The sequence below is a fragment of the Pantherophis guttatus genome, chromosome 1, assembly GCF_059756535.1.
Source record: "Pantherophis guttatus breed Tessera chromosome 1, ASM5975653v1, whole genome shotgun sequence".
NCBI classification, from domain to species: Eukaryota; Metazoa; Chordata; class Lepidosauria; order Squamata; family Colubridae; genus Pantherophis; species Pantherophis guttatus.
The window spans coordinates 118,083,943-118,099,668 of record NC_142063.1 but is presented as its reverse complement, the minus strand read 5'-3'; the positions used below and the strand labels follow the sequence as shown (position 1 = coordinate 118,099,668).

General features: G+C 41.6%; 1 protein-coding gene across 4 annotated transcripts in view; it reads left to right on the top strand.

Moving 5' to 3' along the window:
* The first annotated feature begins 1,597 nt into the window (after positions 1 to 1,597).
* Positions 1,598 to 15,726, top strand: part of ASIC4 (acid sensing ion channel subunit family member 4) — a 277,599-nt gene continuing 263,470 nt past the window's right edge. For all 4 annotated transcript variants that reach the window (XM_060687856.2, XM_060687855.2, XM_087883772.1 and 1 more), the window contains exon 1: positions 1,598 to 2,364. In XM_060687856.2, coding sequence (XP_060543839.2) covers positions 1,732 to 2,364 — 633 coding nt within the window. In that variant the 5' untranslated portion in view covers positions 1,598 to 1,731. The remainder of the gene's footprint in view (positions 2,365 to 15,726) is intronic.

The window sequence follows — 15,726 nt, the reverse complement described above, 5'->3', positions numbered from 1 at the left end:
GTTCAGGACTTGCTGTGCCAACCACTCCCAAATGCCACCCCTCCATGAATCCATTTATCTGGCAAACCTATGAGGAAAACAACCCCCTTACAATGAGTTTCCACCCTCCCCCCATAGTCTTTCCAATTGTCTTCTGAGGCTTTGAAGAGAATCTTTAGTTTCCACTTGTCCATCTCAGGGTCCTTTCTTTTAAGTCTGATGGGTGGAACCTTTGGTATTGGGCAGGGGTGGGTTCTACTTATCTTTACTACTGGTTTGCATCGCGCCCACGCGATGAAGCTTCTGCGCATGCGCAGATTACCCATGATGACGTCCAGGTCAGTGGACAGAGCCTCCCTGCCGATTTTACTACTGATTCTTGTGAACCGGTCCGAACTGGGGGCAACCCACCACTGGTGTTGGGCTTGGCTCAGGATTATGGCTGGCTTTATGTGGGACCAATGGATCCAGATGTCCCTTTTTCTCTGCAACTTTCACAGGCATCTGGATGATCTGTTCCACTCTGGTTGCAGTGTTGACTTTCTAGTACAGTCTCCAAGCTTTTGGACTCATGCTGGAGCCCAGGAACTTCTCTCTAGCAGAGTATGACAGATTTTTAGTTTTCAGGCAGCAGGCTTCTAAACTAGGGACAGATCGTGGGCTGATTTGGGTATGGAGTGGGACTCACTGCCAAAACTGTGGGGCTGTAGCTTGCAAAATGCTATGCTGTTTCCTTGATTCATGGTCTATATGTCGAAATAATCCAGGCTAAACCCATAATCCTAAAAAAAAAAAATCTATCCTTAAAAAGTGGGATAAAAATATCTCTGGGCTGAGAGCCTATTTGGCATTTGGAAAGTATGTATAGTGTGGAGTCAAAGAATGGTTGACATGCACAGTTTGTCTGTACATAAACTGGCAGCCATGATGGGCATAGCTAGAAGTGAAGCATCTGTGTACTCTCAGGATGCCATTGATGATTCCTAAAAGCATTTCTGCAAACAATTAGGATGCTATAGTCCAGTGCTTTTCTTCCTGGCATGCAATTTCCTACTAAATGCTTTTAGAATAATCTTTTACTTCTTCTTTATTTACATCAGATGCTACAGTGTTTAGGGGACACCAGCGGCTGTGCTTGGAGATTCCTAGTGCCTACATATACCATATTACTTCCTTCTGCCCTAAAAGGGGTTAGAGTTTCCACTTTGAAGTCAGGAGGGGAAAATTCCCCCTCATGAAGACTCGAACTAGACTGTGTTTCTTCCCTTCCCAGTTCAGATATTTACTGAACCTTCTTGCATTGAAAGACTCAGGCAAAGCAAGTCCTGCTCCTCTGGACAATTCCTCAAATCTGGATATGTTTGCTTTTATTAAGTGCTGGTGGGAATCGATATATTTCGCTAATCAGCAGCCCAAGCTTTGTGGACTGAGATGGACTCAGCCTGTGGTTTTTAAGGAAAGTGTTTGCTCCCCCTCTTGGCAGCAGCTCTTCCGGGATCTGGCCGTGCTAATTGCCCAGGATGAGCATGTTTTACTGGCTTCAAATTCCCAGGAGGGGCCACAGCAAGGCATGGGGCCAGGACACTCCCCACCCCTGCGGCTGTTAGCATCCTACTGTGAGTCAGCTTCATGGCTTGAGAGAGAGAAAGGCCCTCTTCAAAGTTCAGTAGCCCTGGAGTCGAACAACAGCAAACTGCAAACCTCAGCAGAGTTTTTTGTACCTATTCCTTGTTCTTAAGAAGGTATCAAATTATGCCTGGGCCTGGGTCGCCAGAAGAGATGCCCAGTTTCTCCACTCCGCCCAAGGAAGATCGACATATTGAAGATGGTGCTCAAGTGGTGCAGCCACTTTCTGTTATGCCATCCGCCCACCACCTGGAAGAGTTCGCTAGTAGCTCAACGCTGCATGGCATCAGTCATATTTTCCATCATGGTCACTATACTACCCACAACTTTCTGTGGACAATGGCCTTCCTGGCTTCGCTTGGCTTTCTCTTCTACGTCTACAATGATCGAATGGAATTCTACTTCCAGTATCCACATGCCACCAAATTGGAAGAAGAGACTGTCCATAGCTTGATTTTCCCAGCAGTAACTATCTGCAATGTGAACCTCCTGCGCTTCTCAGAACTCTCTGGCCAAGACCTCTATTGGGCTGGAGAGTTCCTGGGTTTCTTGGACAGTTCTGACAAGATTGTTGCACCTCAAAAAGCAGATGCAGAAGTTGTAAAGGTCCTGAGCCAGAAGCTGCAGCAAAGCAAAGGGGAAAGAAACTTGCCCTTTGACTTTGGGGAACTCTACAATCGTGCTGGGCACCAGATGGACCAAATGCTGATTAAATGTAGATTTGGCAGTGAATCCTGCAATACCAGTGACTTCAAAACGGTGAGTCGGTGTCTGATTATGGGGGTTTTGAACCTTCGGAATGGCCATCAGGGTTTGTGGGAGGGGTGGTATGTTTTTTTCTCTGGGCCATGAATAGTGAGAAGGTGAAGTAAATGTATGAATTTCTGTACCTTCTGCCAAAAAGAGATGCCACTCGGAAGAAGAACCATTTCAAAATGCCTTAAATGTCCTTAAACAGTAGGGGTTGAGTAGATGCTCAAATGGGGGGCCATTAATTTCATGGCTTGGGGAATATTTTTCAGGTGTTAAGGTGAGTGAAGGGCTCTTGTACCTATCTTGATACCTCAGAGCACCAGAAAGAAGGTGTCGCTTTGACAACTAAGCTCTTGTGAAAGAATCACCCACTGTGGACTTTCCCGGAACAAGCAATATTTCTTGTCTATCATTCTAGTTCTCCTGTCTGCCACAAGATGTGCTTGCTTGTTTCAAGTGGCAGATCACCTTTTGGGCTCAACCATAATTGCTGGGTAATTATGACTCTTTAAGAAAATGCAAGTGCTTTGACATCCCTCTAATTATGGAGCTAATCACAGAGAATATATCATTCCATCCGTCTCACTCCCCAATATGATATGGGAATTAGTGCTTAGGTTTTCAAACTGTGGGTTCATGGCTCCTGCTTCTTACATTTTGTGTCGCTGATCTGCTTACGCTCATAAAGAACTTGTGCTAGTTTCAGTCATTTCGCCATGCAACAATATTGGATGATACATTCCTTTTCTGGATAGCAACAGGGCTGGGGCCAGAGGTGGGGAAACAATCCAACTTGGTTCTAGTTTTGATTTGTTCTAACGATGATGACATATTGTATTCTGATTGGATAGTTGGGATATACTTGAACTGAGATCTGCTGCTTACATTGCTGGCAGAGTACCAGATGCAGCTGCAGAACAATTTAGTTTAAATCATCATCATCATCATCATCATCATCATCATCATTTGGATTAGTTATTTTCTGCATATAAAGTGAAGCCAGTTCTTCTGCCTGAGGAAATAAATCTGTGATGGTCTCCTTCTCTCTGCCAAAGTGCATCTTTCCTTACAATGGGTTTTAGAGTAGGGGTGTCAAACTTAAGGCATGCAGGCTGGATCTGGCCCATGGGATGCTTAGATCTGGTCATGGGGCCGCCCTGGAAACAGGGAAGGACTGGCCTGCAGTGCCTCTGCCAGCAAAAACGGAGCTCATGAGGGGCGTGCGTTGCCCCGCAAGCTCCATTTTCAGCCACGACGGCCTCCTGCCACTCTCTGCCAGTGAAAATGGAGCTCACGAGGGCCGTGTGTTGCCCCACGAGCTCCATTTTCAGCCACGATGGCCTCCTGCCACTCTCTGCCAGTGAAAATGGAGCTCATGAGGGTTGTGCGTTGCCCCGCAAGCTCCATTTTCAGCCACGACGGCCTCCTGCCATTTTCTGCCAGTGAAAATGGAGCTCAGGGCGGCCATGCGTGGTCTTCCCGAGTTCTGTTTTCACAGGCAGAGCGCTCAAGCCACCATAGGCGACCCTGACACGAGTGACGTCAAGCTGGCCTGCCCATCCTGGCCACACCCACCCTGCCCCCCCGGTCAAACACAACCCTGATGCGGCCCTCAATTAAATCGAGTTTGACACCCCTGTTCTAGAGACAGAAAGAATGCCTCTGCTTCTTGGAGTAAATGCCAGATTTTGCCTCTTCTTGCTGTTTAACTTGTCCCTTCCTATCTGGATGAGATGCCTGTCCTACAAATGAAGGGGAATTAAACACCTAAAGAAGGGAGGGGAGAAAAATTTGACCTACCCCAGCATGACATTGTATGTGCTGCAGATCAACCATTCTATTATCTCTGCTTGCAAAGCTTCAGATCCAATTAATACTGTTAAGTTTTACTAGATTCCTGCTGATCAGCACGCCAGGTCAGTTCAACGCCACAGATATGGATCGTGATGTGCCTACTCAATAATTTCTTCATGTGCCCCTTCATTTTGGCACAAAATATTTATGAATACTTGTTTTATTGTTGTAAAAAAGAATGACCATTTTTAAAAGTATTAAGACCGTTTCAGCTATGATAGAAGAGGGGATTTTTTTATTTTTTAATATAATTTTTTATAATCATCTTTATTTAAAAATACAGCAATAAAAATAATATGCATTAAGAAAAATGTAAAAATTAAAAGAGGAAAAAAGGTGGAAAGAAAGAAAAAAAATATAAGAAAAGAGATATATAAAGAAAAAACTTCCCCAAGACAAGTACCAGCAATTTCAATAACTTAATTCCTTCTTCAACACTTCAACCAAAGGTCTCTTCTTCCCATATCTCATCTCTTATCTATAAACAAATTACAAAGCCTCATTATTTAATCTTAATCAGTGAAAGTCCATTTAGAATTACCAGAAGCAACAGCAAATGCAGTATATTTTAATCTTAAACAAATAAATCAGTTTTATAATCCTTTCTTTCCTTTTAACACAGTAACATAACATTTTCTATAAAACCACAGCAAAAAAGTGTCTTCTTCCAATATCTTCACTCTTATCTATAAACAAATCTTTAAAGCTTTATCATTTGAACTTAATAAAAAAAAATCCACTAAAAGCCACCAGAAACAGCAACATATTAAAAATCTTAATCTTTAATCCTTTCAAATAGCGTCCAGCAAAGTTAATTTCTTATCATATTTTTCTTCATCTTCTCTCAGAAATTGCTTTGCAAGTTTAAAAGATACCAGAAATAACAACACCTATATTTTAAGGGGGAAAAAAATCTCTTCTTCCTATATCTTACCTGTAATCAAATCTTTAAAACAACATCATTCAGTCCTGGTCAGGAAAAACACATTAACAACTACTAGAAATGACATCATATTCTTTTAACCTTGATTGAATAAGCCAACTTTATATTCTTTCTTTTTGACTTTAAATTTTTGATGTTTATTCCTTTTAAATAATGTCACAAAAGCAGATTTCTTTTCATTTTCTCTTTGTCTTTTTTCCAGGAACTTTCATGAATATGACATATCATTTTTGTAAGTCCAAGATAAGAAAGTTTGTCATTTATGATGAACCTATCCAATTCCAATGGTTATCTCTCCCCCCCGCCTTCCAGCAGATACACGGTCATACTTCAGGCATTCAGCAACCAGGTTGTATTTATGGCTGTTTGCAGTATCCCACAGCCATGTGACGTTTTATGATAGTTTTGCCAAAAAGTGGCATTTATTTCCAGTTTTCTACAGTACAAAAACAGTTTCTAGCGAACCATGGATTCCGTTCATAGTGATTACCACAAAAAAAGATCATAAAATCAGATTGGTCCATTTGCTGTTTATTTCAGAATAAAAAAAAAAATTAAAGTTCTTAAATTTCTTAAATGTAAACTTCTCTCACTAAACATTGAAGGAGCAGCTAGCAAGCCATTTCCAGAAGTGATTTTAAGAATGGAGGTGGGCAAATCCAGTGCTTGTTTGATGCTCCAAACTGCAAAGGGGTCAAAACTGACTTTCCCTCAGCTTTAAAACTCACCAGAGACTGCTGTTTTATATTCTCCTTGGGTGGGGGAGCATCTGTATGGAGCAATTATGGGTTATTCCATGTCCTCCCCTTTAGAGAATAAAGGTTTGTTATCCCAGATGCCGACCAGTTGCATGCACTGCCATTTTCTGCTATGCTACCTTATTTCAGTTGCACTGAACTTTTATGTTTTTCCTGATACATATATCTATTTCTGATTCCCATATAGCGAAGTGGGCAGAATAATCATCTCTTATGCAGTCATTTTCATTTCTCTTGACAAGCATTCATTCTTTGCAATACATCACATACTGTGGTCATTCCCTTTCTACAGCATTTGTATACCATTTCTGTATCCATTTTCCTTTCTTTAGTAAACATTCTATCAAAACGCACAAATTCAAAAACCTGTTCTGAGTCTTTGACATTTATATATAACCTGCAATTGTTCAACCCAATTTTCTCTGTCAAACGCAACTCCTTGATCTTTGCTACATTAATGTTCAGATCTACAATTCTGAAAATCAGACAATATATGTAACATATCCAGAAAAATCATTTCGGTTCTCAACCAACACTATGGTGTTGCCAGCATACAAAAGCACTTTATCATCCTCAAATATCAGCATTCCATATACTTTCATCCATAAATGTCACCACATTACACACACGAAAAAAGATGTTGAGACTTTGGGAATAGTGCAAAGAAGAGCAACTAAGATGATTAAAGGTCTGGAGACAAAAACATATGAAGAACGGCAGTAGGAATTGGGCATGGCCAGTCTAGAGAAAAAAAGGATTAGGGGTGACATGATAGCAGTATTTATTTATTGGTTCGATTTATATGCCACCCTTTTTCTGGAGACTCAGGGCAGCTTACAATGCGTTAAGCAATAGCCTTCATACTTTTGTATATACCTGCTTAGTAGGGCTTTCGCCCCCCCCCCCCAGCAGTGTTCTTTTTTTATACAAAGTCAGCTTATTGCCCCCACAAACCGGGTCCTCATTTTACCTACCTCGGAAGGATGGAAGGCTGAGTCAACCTTGAGCCTGGTGAGATTTGAACTTGCAGTAATTGCAGGCAGCTGGTGTTACTTAACAGTGCTTTAGTCTGCTGCGCCACCAAGGCAGCCACAAGTATTCTAATACTTGAGGGGCTGCCACAAAGAAGAGGGGATCAACTTATTTTCCAAAGCAGCAGAAGGCAAGACAAGAAACAATGGATGGTAACTAATCAAGGAGAGAAGAACTTGGAATTAAGGAGAAACTTTCTAACAGTGAAGACAATTAACCAGTAGAACAGCTTGCCTTCAGAAGTTGTAGGTGCTTCATCACTGGAGGTTTTTAAGGAAAAAACCTATCTGAAACCACCTTTCACTTTCCAAATTTTGCTCAGTATCACTTTACTTGAATCCTTTCAGTAAGAATTTAGACAAATGTCTTCCCAGCCAAACATAACAAACCAATCTCTCAATATTTGCACTAATATTTGCTACTGTTCTCTTTGTATAGGGCAGTGATGGCTAACCTTTTTGCCGTCGCGTGCCAAAAGCAGGGGGAACGTGGGGGGGGGAGTTGGTTTCTATCGCGTGTGCCCACGTAATTCAATACGTCCCGCCCCCCCTTCGTGTATGTGTGTGTGACCCCCCTGCTCTTGGCACGTGATGGCATGGTGGGTCAGGTAGGCCCATTTTTCGCCCTCCCCTGGCTCCTAGAAAGCCTGGGGAGGGTGAAAATGGCCTTCCCCACCCCCCTGGAGGCCAGAAACGGCCCATTTCCCAACTTCCGGTGGGCCCGAAAATCAGATGGCTGGTGCACGCTGGAGCTGAGCTAGGACAATGCTCGCGTACCCACAGATATGGCTCTGTGTGCCGCCTGTGGCATGCGTGCCATAGGTTCACCATCACGGGTATAGGGGAAGAATAATGATCTAGCATAGATACATTCTTTGTATCTAAACAAGGTGCACTACTCCATGAGCAAAACATAGTCATACTGCTTGTGTTTTGTATTGTATTATATTGTTAACACTTTTCAGTTATATAGTCTATGCTGGCAGTTATATTTTTCAACATTCTCCAGGATTTATTGTATTTTTTTCATGAGATTTTTTTGAACTAATGTTTCTAATATTCATTTCAGTTTCATTCTTTAGTTGATCACTAGCAACCCCGAACAACTCATTAAAACACTTCTTCCATAGTTTCCTCATTTTAGTTTCATCCCAATTTTTTACACTGCTTTAATTTAAAATCCCATTCACTGTGCTAAAGGCTCCTTGTTTACCTTCCTACACCCATTTCCAAAACAATTTTTAAAATTTACGTCAAAATTACTATCCTTTAAAATCATAACCTTTGAGTCGCAACTCTTTCTCTTATACAATGCCTTTCTTAGATTATATTTTTCATCAATCACTCTCCTATATGTGTTTTCTACCCATCCACAGTCATGTTCACTTCATAATTCTACTAAATATAGGCATGAATGGGAGAAGGGGGGAATTTGCAAAGTGTCAGATATGGTACCATACATGCAACCGGGGGCGGGGGGCAGAGGGTGCTTTGATTATAATGCTACAACTAACATCTTGCAGATTTTGACTCCCAAGAGGGATTTACCGCCACAGAATTTCCTTTTTCATTTAATTTACATTATTACCCTTATGCTAAATCAAGGATAGATCTGCAAAAGATCTATGTCATTTCTGAGGAACTGCTATATCTCTGCTGGGTTTACATTTTTCTCAAATGCAAATGAGGTTTGGAGGACACCCATTAATATACGTGGCACATTGTTTGCCATTTATAATTTTATATGTTTTAATGCAGGGAATCCAAGCCTGGGGTGTCCATATCCCCAGGGATGGAATTTCAGGGGGTGAGACAAAGAATGACTTGTGTCCCTTAGTGTGAGTCAGGACCCACAATTGCTTTGTGGGGGTATAAACAATCAAACATTTCTTATGAGTGTAGTACTTGGTGTAGAAAAGGTTGGGAGCCACTCTTCTAATATATCAGTAAAAAGGTAAAGGTTCCCCTCGCACATATATGCTAGTCATTCCCGACTCTAAGGGGTGGTGCTCATCTCCGTTTCAAAGCCGAAGAGCCAGCGCTATCCCGAGACGTCTCCGTGGTCATGTGGCAGGCATGACTAAACGCCAAAAGCGCATGGAACGCTGTTACCTTCCCATCAAAGGTGGTCCCTATTTTTCTACTTGCATTCTTTACGTGCTTTCGAACTGCTAGGTTGGCAGAAGCTGGGACAAGTAATGGGTGCGCACTCCGTTACACGGCGCTAGGGATTCGAACCGCTGAACTGCCAACCTTTTGATCGACAAGCTCAGCATCTTAGCCACTGAGCCACCTCATCCCCATTCCATTTGTAGAAGAAGGGAGAGCTAGAAAAATCCTGTGTTTCTATCAACTTCGTATCTTTCATGAATACACACTACAAACCAATTATAACACTGAAAGTGAAATAGAAAGTCAGTGTCACACTTTTAGCTAGTTTTTAATAATTAAAAAAAAGAGTTTGCTGATGGCATATGGAACTCAGTAGTTCCACATCTGTGCAAGAACACAAGTTGCTTTTGAGCAAGCAATTTAACTTCCATTAGATTCTAATGGGTTTAGTTTAGTTTCCCCCTTTTGCTAGAACCAGTGAATACATTGTTTTAGTTTTAATTTTTTAAATCTGTCTTAAATTGCCATTATAGGCGTAAAATAGAATATCGCATAATTTTTCATAGTCCTACTTTGTCAGGAAAAAAAAACAATCTGAATTTTTGGGGCTCGAGGGGGAGGGAGACTTAGAAATTCCTTTATTTCTAACTGTGGTAAAAAGAGAAAGGGAAAATATTGCACAGCAATATTCTACAGCTTTTAAAATATTTTTTTGTTTTAAAGAGGCGAGAGTTATAGTGTTCCTGAGTACAGCATAAGCAAGCTTGTAGCTATTAGGACTAATGTACATTTCATACAATTTCTGAAAATACCATGTAAATATTTGGTGTGGAAGAGAGAATGTAATATAAAGATAAAAAGGTTTAGGAATAGATATTTTGTACTGTGTGAGAAATCCAAATATTGCATATATACATATCCATCACCAACTCCTTCTCAGAGTAAGGAATGTTATGTATAGTATAGAAAAACAGTAAGAAGTAGTAAGCAAATTCATTGGAGATAAGAGAAAAAGCAAGGAAATATTACTAAATTAACATACAGCAAGACTATTGACATATTTCTCCATACCTTTCTACCCATGCGCTTTCTTCTTTCATGTTCATATATAGATTAATACACAGTTTTTCATTCATTAAAGCTTTCATCTCTTTGTTTTTGAGGCTCTCATCTAACTGTGCTTTTTCCTGCTTTACCTTGTCTTTCATTCCCTTTACTATATATTCACCTTACTGTCCAAGACACAGGCTTCCATAAATCATGGTTGTCACCAGAGGAGCTCAGAAGTGTGACCTGCACTGTTTATCATGGCTTTGGTCAATCATAGCTTTCCAAATAATGCTTTTGGTAATAAACAGAAGGGGTAGTTGCAGTTTATTTTTATTTATTTATTTATTTATTAGATTTTTATACCGCCCCCTCTCCCGAAGGACTCGGGGCGGTGAACAGCCAAGATTAAAAACATACAATATAAACATTAAAATACGTTTAAAACAGAATTAAATCCAAAATGGCTCCCCAATTTAAAACGCCTTACCCATGACCCTATAATTAAAACAAATTTAAAATTTCCACATTTAAAAAGGGGGAAGATTTAGGCCAGGCCAGCTTGATGAAATAGAAAAGTCTTAGTCTTACCAGCCCTAGCTGTAGATATGCCACTTGCAGCAACCCTTGCCAGGTCTATGACATCTCGCCATAGTCAACTCATCATGTACAATTTACCACGGCCAACTCACCATGGCCAGCTTGCTGTGGAACAACTTGCCATGGGACAAGAGTTACACTAATATTGAAGAAATAGTTGAATAGAATCATTAAAGAAAGAATGTCAAAGGAGGGACAAAATAAAATGTGAATGACGAGAATTAAAATATTTTTTAAATTATTTGAAATAAATTGAATTGTTGAATTGTCCTGCAATGAGTTGTCCCATGACAAGTTGACCATAGTGAGTTATCCTGCGGTGAGTTGGCCATGGCGAATTGGCCATGGCAAGTAAACCATGGCGGGTTGACCATGGCAAGTTGGCTGCAGTGAATTGTCCCATTCCATCCCCTGCAAGTAGTAAGAAGAATGAGATTCAGTTGGCTAGGATGTCACAAATGCCACCAAAGCCCAATTTTACCCCAAACATGTTCATGCCATTCTATGCAAGCAAAGAACTTGTTTAGAGACTTGTCTTGCAAGTCAGTATATCGTGATCCACATCCTATCAATTCAGAAGTGTAGGCATTGACAGCGGTTTCACACATACTCATAATACCACAGTAGCAAGATAAAATGTAAGATAGATAATGCCCTTCAACAGCTATCGCACTTAACCACTAATACAATACACTTCCCTGAGGACAACAGCTAGTAGTAAAAGACAATCTAATATTGGGGGATGGGGAAAAGAGTGGTTGAAGTCCTGCAGATTATTTATAAAGCAAAAAGAATAGAACTCTCCTGGGAAAATTCTAAAAGGAAGTAGGATTCATAAATGCATAGATGAAAAGAGATGTGAAGAATAACCTTATCTGGGGCCTTGTGCTCAGGCAAGTCACTCTGTATTTAAAATGAGAAGTGTTTGTCCTTTTAACTCAGCAACAACAAATCAATATACAACAGCAAAATCCAATGAATATGATACATCCTCCTTTGGCACTTTCCCCTCAGCACCTTGAGTCTTGTCCTAAGTTCATCTTAAAGTCGAGATATCATGGTAGCAATGTAATATCATTACAAATCAGTGAAAATTCTTTTCTTGGTTGGTTGGTTGGTTGAAGTGACCTAGGATGGGTGATCATTTTCTGTGTCTACATTTCAACTTTTAAGCACTACGTCCCAGCTCTCTTTTTTAGCGAACAACAGAATTCAGTAGTTTAGTTTGCAGGAGATGCCAACAGGGTTATTAGGGATACTTTCATATACAGACTTTCCATTCCCCAATTCCTCACTAACTAGCTTGAAATTGACCTGTCTTTACTGATTGTTAAAAGGCAGAGGACAAGTAGGAAAAACCACAAGCCAATCCGTGTTCAGATAATCAACAGGGCAAAAAAAAAAAAAAATCATTTGATTAGTGCCCCTTACATATGCAAAACCTCTGTAGATCTGGAGCAACAAAATCTACTCACCTCCATATCACACAAATAAAATAAATGACTGACATGCATTCTAGCTTGTTTCTCTCCATGTTTCCAGAACTTATTGAGTGCATTAGTCTAGTCTTTTGCAAAAACATTTGAATAGTTGCTGCAGGCTGCTAAGCCGTTAGTTTAGTAATGCATTTGAATATCTCTTAGAGGTAGTCCTCGAATTATGACTAATTGAACCTGCAATTTCGGTTGTAAGTCTCGATGCTTGAAAAGCAGGTCATCATTTGACCAAGGCCAAATTTTCAACCTTTTTTGCACTGATTATTAAGCAAATCTGGCCATCATAAAATGAACACTACAGTCGGTAAACAAACCCTTTGTTTGCTGTGAGGAATCCAGAAAAAAAGTCACAAATTGTGGTCACATGACTACAGGACACTGCAAATGGCCATGAATGTGGGTCAGTTGCCAAGTGCCCAAAATGGGTCACATGCCTGGGGGGTGGGAGTGGGGGTGGATGTCAGAACTTCAAATCCAGGTCATAAGTTTTTCAGAGTTCATCATCACTTTCCATGGTTGTAAATTGAGAACCACGGCCAGCTGCACAACCAGTGAGTTTTCCCAATAGCTTTATTCACAGTTTCAATGTGGCTGCAGAAATGGCTGCATTGAGGAGAAAATGACATATATTCAAAACAAATGCCCAGAATTAAGTACCAGGAATAGGATACTGAAAGTTGCCTCGAGTGGGAGGGAGGAAATCTGGAGTAAAAGAAATATCATCATTGTTTCATTCCACACAAAAGGGAAACAAAAGAAAATACTATCTTCCACTATCCATAAAGCTGTTGCTTGTATACTCACCTCCCAGTCCCCTAGCACTTTGCATTCTGGCCTCTTTGTTGCAGAAAACAAGATAGAATCAGAGGCCATGTCATTTGACCCTAATCATGCCCTTGCCACACCCACTTTTCTCTTTTATCCCATGATGTTACCTCCATCTTGTCCCCAACCCACGTGCAAAATTGCCTTAAATCGTGAAATTATATTCATACAGGTAGTTTTTCAAATTACGACCACAATTGAGCCAGAAATTTATATTGCTAAGTGAGAAATTCGTTAAGCGAGTTTTGCCCCATTTTATGACTTTTCTCGTCATGGTTGTTAAGTGAATCCCTGCAATTCTTAAATTAGGAACACAGTTCTTAAGTGAATCTGGTTTCTCCATTGACTTTCATTGTCAGAAGGTTGCAAAAGTTGATCATGTGACTCTGGGACACTGCAACCGTCATAAATGTGAGTTAGTTGTCAAGCATCCAAATGTAAATCGCGTGACCTTGGGGATGCTGCAATGGTCATAAGTGTGAAAAGTGGTCATAAGTCACTTTTTTCAGTGCTGTTGTAACTTTGAACGGTCACTAAATGAACTACTGTACGTCGAGGACTACCTGTATTAAATTTAGTATTCCACCCACCCCCACTACCATCTCATTCTGACATAGTCTAAAGCAGGGGTCAGCAACCCACGGCTCTGGAGCCGCATGTGGCTCTTTCATCCCTCTGCTGCGGCTCTCTGTTGCTGTTCAGCTCCACAATTGATAGGGCTTTTGGTTAGGACAGATAGAGGAAAAAGGGTGCCGCGCTAAGAGGAGACTCTATGGTGGGGGAACCGACTTCCAATCGGCTCCAGAATTGAACGGGGGCTTCCGGTTAGGACCTTTGTGGCTCTTTGAGTGTTTAAGGTTGCCGACCCCTGGTCTAAGGCAATGGTTTCCAACCTTGGCAACTTTAAGATTTGTGGACTTCAACTCCCAGAATTTGCTTTGCTGGCTGAGGAATTCTGGGAGTTGAAGTCCACAAGTCTTCAAGTGGCCAAGGTTGGAGACCACTGGTCTAAGGATAGTCTCAAGGTACATAAACATCTGTTATGCTTTGTTCTCCATCACTGCCCCAGGAAACCAATTGTGGATTTTTAAACCAATGGGGGCATGCATGTCAAAGACCGGGGAAATCAGGAAATTCAGGCAGTTCAAATGAATATAAAGGTTTATTGTGGGATGCAGGGACTCACGACTTATGATGCATTTGACCCTTCTCTCGGGCTCAGCCTGGTCATCTCCTACAATGCATTCCCCTTCGTCTCCAATCCTTGATCACTTTCCTCTGCTGCCCTCCTGCTCCTCTCTCCTCAAACAGCTGGACGGAGCTTGGAATACGAAATGTCAAGGAAATGGCAAAGTAATCTTATGGAAAATTAATGATGCTCTGTTTGACTCTGACGGAGTCTTTACATTACTATTTAAATGTAAACAACAAGCTGGAGTACAGGCCATCGCCATGTCAACAGTCAACTAGATTAATACAACAATGCTAGCCGGCTTCAGCCAGCTGTAATTCTAGCAGTTTGCACAAGGCTGAAATAACAGTGAAATGACTAGGATAAATCCTAAATAAAATGGCTTTCACTCCCTTTGGGCTGCTGGTGATTCAGGTGCCTTTAAGATATCTTTGTGCTTGTTTCCCTGCTTCCCCCCCCCAAAAAAAACCCTTTACTTATTTTAAAACAGACCCCATCCCATTCCTGTTGTAGGATTCTGATGGTGACATGCTGGATCTCCATTCCTTTCCTTGATTTGGGATTTCCCAATGCCGATTTCCTAATGCAGCTCCAACTGCCAGGGAGCTGATTCTGGAGCAGTGCAAAGACCCAGTGGGGAAATGTCCTAGGTTAGTCCATTTACTATTTTCTCTAAATAGTTTGGGCCATCACTAATCAAAATGAGTGCATACACTATATAACATGTTTCATGAGTCTAGCCCAGGGGTCGGCAACTTTAAACACTCAAAGAGCCATTTGGACCCATTTTCCACAGAAAAGAAAACACCGGGAGCCACAAAGGTCCTAACCGGAAGCCCCTGTTCAATTCTGGAGCTGATTGGAAGTCCGGTTCCCCCCACCATAGATGCTGCACTCCTCCTAGCGCAGCATCCTTTTTCGTCTACCTGTCCTAACTGAAAGTCCTATCAATTGTGGAGCTGACTGGAAAACCCACCCCTTGCCATAGTGTCTCCTTCTGGTGCACCGTGCTTTCCCGTTCCCCCCTCCCCCAAACCAGATGGTCCTCTCAAAATTGTGGTGCCAACCGGTGACAGGGAGCCACAACAGAGGGATGAAAGAGCCACATACGGCTCCAGAGCCACAGGTTGCTGACCCCTGGTCTAGCCAATGAGTTTTTAAGTTCTTCTCTGTCAGAGGGCACAGATGTAGTTTTCTGTTTTCTGTAGATGTCTGTTCTTTTACTAGTTTGGGGCCGATCATGTTTAAAGGGAATTACACTTTGATGTCCCTTTGAACAATTTACAAATGCCAGGGGAACTCTCAGGGCTTGAAACCAACACCTGGCTTTAGGTGAGGTGTGTGTCAGTGGTGGGTTGCCCCCGGTTCGGACTGGTTCTATAGAACTGGTAGTAAAACCGGCAGGAGGCTCCGCCCACTGACCTCGATATCATCTATCTGGACAAGCTCCAGTCCGGTTTCCGGCCTGGGTACAGCACGGAAACGGCATTGGTCGCGTTGGTGGATGATC